This window comes from Lathyrus oleraceus, chromosome 4, assembly GCF_024323335.1.
Source record: "Lathyrus oleraceus cultivar Zhongwan6 chromosome 4, CAAS_Psat_ZW6_1.0, whole genome shotgun sequence".
In the NCBI taxonomy this organism is placed as follows: domain Eukaryota; kingdom Viridiplantae; phylum Streptophyta; class Magnoliopsida; order Fabales; family Fabaceae; genus Lathyrus; species Lathyrus oleraceus.
The window spans coordinates 479,585,585-479,591,777 of NC_066582.1; the positions used below are offsets into that span (position 1 = coordinate 479,585,585).

Sequence of the window (6,193 nt, forward strand, 5' to 3'; positions counted from 1 at the left end):
TGTACAACAATTAATCAATGTTACAACATCAATAAACAACAATAAATAGTATCCACTCATCAATGATAATTTCATAAGCATTCATTTATGTTACTTCACCAAAATAACAACACATCATCGTGTAAACATAACGATCCGCTAATCAATCATACAAGTCATCGCAAACATCACTACAATAGGTAAATGACTACAACTCAAACATTTCACCAAACACTACCATGAGGTAGCTATGCGCGTTATCTTTCTAACGCTTCGAACGGCGTCTCATTGGAGTCTTAAAACTCAAGTTACACTCGAAAACATCTCACTTGATATAAAATTCAGGGAGTTGCTACGGCCACCCGTAGCAGTAACCAGAACCCAAAAACACTGTTTTTGTGAATTTCCCCCATTGGAGGACTTTCGAAGCTCCGATTTCGATTTTGTAAAAGTCAGAACACTCTGAATTCATCATACAGTAATTATTACATGATTTTAACATCAAACAACATCAGATATACACAATCAACATCAAATAATCATTAATTATTTATTATCTTTTAACATCTAACTCAATAATACATCATTTATCTATGACTAACATGCAATTCACTCAATTCATTATGGATTCATCATAGCAACACATATAAACACAATATCCATCACCAATTTTCAGAAATTCATCATAAACCATTCATAAGAAGAAAAACCTAAGAACTCTAATGAGGTTAAAGACTCCTCATCACTACCCCATCATGCAATACACCTAATTGGTAGCCATTTTCCCTCTTACCTTGATTTCCAACAAAAGTTCCTTAAAATTCTTCAATAAAGTCTTCCTTTAGCCATAACTTTTGTCTCTTCTCACCACAATTCAGTTTTACGTAAAACTCTTCAAACTCTCTTCCTTCAAATATAACTTACGATTTTCTACATAGTTCTCCCCAATTACCTCATTAACCCTCAATTTTCTTAATTCACACTATTGCCCAAACTCTCTAACTCTTTGTTTCCCTCTATTTCTCCAAATTCTCCACATTGACCAAATTCTATCATTTTACTATTTTATTTTATTAACTCAAATAAAATACTATTTATTTTAATAATTAGTAAAATTTTAATTAATTCTAAACAATTATACTAAACTATTACTCTCTTTATACCTCTACTTCAATAACACTTGCTCCCATCACCACACAACAAATCATTTAAAACACTAATTAATTAAATAAAATTTTAAATATTTCAATTAAATTAATTAATCGAATTTGAAACGTTACATTCTTAATCACTTTTCTCAAAAAGGTTTTGATAGGTGTCTCTTTACCTCTTTCATCCACAACATAATGTTAAGAATGACCTAAGAGTATTGTAATGTCTTGCCTTTCACCACCACTTCTTACTCTCTTTGAATAGGGTTGTTCAAACTGGTGTATAACTCTTTAACCCACCGCATGTTGTAAAATGCAGGATGCCTACAAAATTTATTTCTCTTGCCCCGCATTTTTTACATTGGGCAGATCTTAAGTGTGACTTAAAAGTTCAAAATGGTGGAATAACCAATGTCTTTAGAGTTGGAGGGCCGTTCTAAGATGACTAACTTGTCTCGCAGATGAAGCGAATGTTTTAATTGACAGTGAGTTTGACAGAAACATTTTAACCCAACAGTTTTACAAAAAAAAGTCCCGCTTTGTAGTTTCAACAAAATCATGTACAAAATTCGTCGTCAATCCAAACATATCGTAAAATATCATTACAAGCAAGACGCCACCTCAATAACAACATAAACACAAAATATAAACTCTTGTTTATGACAAATACAAAAAAGAACATAAACAAACCTTAAAAAAAATATGTACTTTTGTTTATCATTGCATCAACAAACTACATGATCATGAAGTTCTTTCAAAAATGCAGAAATGTAAATTTCATTGAATAAATCTGAATAGTTCCTCAATCCTCATCGCAGTTCCAAATCTGTGATATTCTATTAAGCTCTGGCAAAATAACAGTACTAAGATCAGGTCTATCGCGTTTTCGCAACTCACAACACTTTATCGCCAACTTCGCAAATGCCAAAGCCTCTTCAACAGGACAATCTGGTACACTTGGATCAAGCACATCTAAGAAGTTCCCTTTTCCAATAGCCTCTTCAACCAAATGAGACAATCCCATTGGAGGTTTTGCAGTAATAATCTGTAGTAACACCATACCAAATGAATATATATCCGATTTCACACCTAATAACCCGGTTTGCTGATACTCCGGATCAATGTAACAAAATGTTCCGGCCGCACCTGTTATTAGAAACATAGTCAGTCAGTTAGTTAGTTACGAGTTCGCAATATTTTCAGTGTTGTATATTTTACATGGAATCTACCGTGCACGATTTGTAATACCTGTCAAGCGATATTGAGTGGTTTTGTTTGCTATGGAAGGTGGAACGAGTCGCGCCAAACCAACATCACTGATCTTACTGACACAGTTTCTGTCTAAGAGAATGTTTGCTGGTTTCATATCGCGATGTACTATTGGCTCGGGTTTTGCTTGGTGAAGGAAAAGAAGGCCAGTCGCAATCTCTAATGCGATTCTGAAACGATTCTTCCATGGAATTGGTGGAGTATGGTCTTTTCGGAATAGGCGATCTTCTAAACTTCCGTTTTCCATGTGTTCGTAGACAAGGCAACCAAACTCTGGACATGCGCCTAGAAGGAGCACCATGTTGGGATGTCTTATGGTACTCAAAACAATAATCTGCATTCGAAACATTGAAAATGTAAGTTCGAACTCGCACCCTGCACTCAGTCTGATGTCCATGCAAAGCTACCAACTGACTTATATATAGACTATATTGACTAAACTTAATATTCATGCTTATTGTATTCGCAAAAAGAAAAATATAGTTACCTCTTGTTGAAACTGTCTTTCTCCATGAGCTAAATCGGGTCTAAGAACCTTTATGGCAACAAGGGTGTGATCAAGGACACCTTTAAAAACAGGTCCATACCCTCCTTCCCCGATTTTGAGAGCATCGTCGAAACCATTAGTTGCAACTTCAATTTCTTTAATGTTGTATCTTCTATATGGAATACTATTATACACAACATCTTGTAACGTCCTTCTCCTCTCTTCTTCTTCGTGTTTCGCTTTTAATTCGGCTAGCTTTCTCTTCTGAGTTTCCATTTCTGCAAGACGCTGCAACATTTCTGCTGTGTCCATAGCAACTTTCGCTTTCTGTCTCTCTACTCCTGCTAAAGCTAATGCAACCTCTTCTGCAAGCCGTGCTTTTTCGACATTTCGTTCTTTTTCTTCCCTAAACCTTTCAAGCTCATTCGTCTAATAAAAATAATAATAAAATCTGTTTAAGTATTTTTTTCAGTGATTTAAAGTTTAAGTCAGGCATAATTTTCAATTTTCAATTTTCATAACATAACGTGATGTTGTTACCTTCTGTTTCGCTAAAACTGCTTGTCTGCAAGCCATACCATACTGCTCCGACGTTTTCCTCAATTCTAGTTTTAATTTCTTTATTTCCGCCTCAATGTGCGTCTGTATCTATAACACAAAATGCGAAAATTTTAACCATTTACATAAGAAAATAGAATGTATTTTCAATCACTAACTAGTCATTTAACTAAGAACATGCATATTTACCGGTGGTTTTGGCGAAAATAAGCACTTGGAACTGTCCGAACTTAATACTTCATGGTTTCCGGAACTACGTTTCCCTGAACTGTCATTACTGTTGGCAGGAGAACTTTGATTTGATGAAGTTTGTGTCGAGAGGCTTCCCGCCGATAATCTTGGACCTCTTGGCGAATTGTTATCTTCAACATTGTTCGGTGTCACTAGTATAACATCTTTCATATCTAACTCCCAAACTTTGCCTGCATCTTTCAACGGTTTCCTAAATATTCGTCGCGGATCAAGAAATTAGTAGAAATCATTTTAACTGTTTCCTACAAAAAATTATGCGAGATAGAATTCATGTCATACCTATTTGAAACGTCGGAACTAGGGCTATGATCGAGACACTTTTTAGGTTGAATCAATTGAGTATTCTGCAAGAGTGCGACAACATCTCTTATAGATTTAGGAGGTGCAGCTTCGATATTCTTAGATTGATCATCACGAGGAATCCGAGGCCCGGATGGTTGAATCTTTTGTACTTTTCCTTTCGATATAACATACAATGTCGATGATTCTGGCAATGTCTTAGCTAAGATTGATGCAACATCTGCTTCTTTAAATCTTCTAAAGATTTAAAAGAGAAATAGTTTAATTAAGAATTTTATGGAAATTATTATAAATGAATGTAGATAATCATGTGAGATTAAAACCTCATGAAAGCACTCCATGGGGAAGAACTAGCACCAACAACAACATTGTTGACGGGGTTTTCAACAGCATAATCGGTAAGCGCGCTTGGAACATCGATGTCGTGTAAGACCAATTCCTTTGCCAAAATCTAAAATTATCAACATTCATAGTTATAACATATATCATCATAAACATAAAGAGATTATCATCACATAAACATTGGAAATTTATGAATACTCACCCCTTTTCTAGCACAAAATCCTCTAAAGGGAAGAAAGAATTGATGCAATTCTTCTTGAGTTGGTGGACGGCCGTGTTTAGGAGCATTGTGGTCGACATTATCATCTGCAAAATCGAATTCGAAAAAGCATATTACAAATTGTTGATTGCATGATACTATAAAACATCTTAAATTTCATATCAACGCCTGCCCTAAATTGCGACATCAACCCTAATAGCGTCAACCACAACGACCACAATTTAAAATTACTATCAATTCAATATTTATAAATAGTTTTATCAAAAACTCAAATCCTAACTATACATCTTAAACATCATATGATTATATCATTGCATGCTCTAAATTGCGGCGGCATGCAACCCTAATTGCAATGGCGTCGACAAAGACAACAACGGTTTAAAATTATTATCAATTCAATATTTATAATTTTTTTAAAAAGTTCAAATCCTAACTATACATAAAGGAGAAGATTACCTACCGGAATTGGTGATGGGTTTGGTACGAACATGAATAAGGATACAATTGGAGTTCTTCTTTAGAAGATTATCAACGGCCCATTTGACGGCGACTTGGCTATTCCGGCTGGCATTAATCGGAATGACGGTGGTTCTGACGATGGTTTGGCATTCTGGCTTAATCCTTTGCATGAGAAATTAAGGTTAGTTATTGAATTTTTCTGAGAAAATAAGGTTGTATTGTGTTTGTTTATGTTTCCCATTTTCAATGGTTTATTTTATTGACCAAACCGTTAGTAACTACTTTTTAAAATCTGTCTGTTCCTCTTGAGCTGGCTGATATGCAAGTGCAAAATTATTAGTTGGAATTTGATTTCTAGAAACACTTGTTGATTACGTTATCCGTAGATTCATGTGTTGGATGTAATAATAGTAAATTCAATTCTTTTGGTCAACTAGTAAATTCAATTCTTTTGGTCAACTAGTAAATTCAATTCTAGATAAGTCGTATAACTTTCTTTCTTTCTAAATCTTATTATTAGATAATTAGGGATAGAATCATGATAGTTAAAATTAGACCCGATTGGTTGGTTTGACCGGATGGATAGGGAGGGAGTCGGAAGCAAATTCAATCCATTTAACCTAATAACCATCCAAAACTAGAATTGGGAAATTTACTAGTGAATCGGTATAAAATTGTTCAAAACCAGCTATTGGATCAATTCCGGAGGTTGGACCACTTTTTTCATTTTTAGTTTGAAAATGTATCTTCGTACTAATTGAATGGTGAGATCGTAGTGCACTTCCGTAATAATCCCTAGACGCATTTTAAACTTATGATAATGTGTTTATTTCACAATTCAAAAAAAAAAAATTAAAAAGTATTTTTAGACTAACATTGTAAATTAGTTATAAATTTAACATTTTTTTTAAGAAATATTGTATTTTAGACCATTTATACTAAACATGCATAGTTATTATTCAATTAAATCATATATTGATGTAATTCAATTAAAATTCTATAAATTCAATTAAAATCCATAATCAAATATTATTGTTGGTAAACTACAAATCATAATACAAATATTATCAAAATATTTCATTGAGAACTGGTCGTGCTTCAATTCCTTCTTTGCCTCCATACTACAAGGCATTCCATGTCTCGGCTAGCATGATCTTTATAGTGAACCTCTCAGGA

The 6,193-nt window shown here is 34.0% G+C and overlaps 1 protein-coding gene across 1 annotated transcript; it reads right to left on the reverse strand.

The window, feature by feature from the left end:
• Positions 1-1,859: 1,859 nt before the first annotated feature.
• LOC127135672 (U-box domain-containing protein 35) lies at positions 1,860-5,355 on the reverse strand. The gene is made up of 9 exons (XM_051062324.1): positions 5,019-5,355; positions 4,541-4,644; positions 4,320-4,447; positions 3,976-4,233; positions 3,634-3,886; positions 3,427-3,534; positions 2,887-3,315; positions 2,379-2,733; positions 1,860-2,276 (listed from the first exon to the last, which is right to left on the reverse strand). The coding sequence occupies exons 1-9, from the start codon at positions 5,185-5,187 to the stop codon at positions 1,933-1,935; spliced, it is 2,148 nt and encodes a 715-aa protein (XP_050918281.1). The 5' UTR covers positions 5,188-5,355; the 3' UTR covers positions 1,860-1,932.
• Positions 5,356-6,193: the final 838 nt, after the last annotated feature.

Coding starts and splice junctions, on each gene's coding strand:
- LOC127135672 (XM_051062324.1), bottom strand. CDS start 5,187: ATGCAAAGGATTAAGCCAGAATGCCAAACCATCGTCAGAACCACCGTC. Junction 3,887..3,975: donor AGTTCCGACGTTTCAAATAG/GTATGACATGAA, acceptor ACGAATATTTAG/GAAACCGTTGAAAGATGCAG. Junction 2,277..2,378: donor CACTCAATATCGCTTGACAG/GTATTACAAATC, acceptor TTCTAATAACAG/GTGCGGCCGGAACATTTTGT.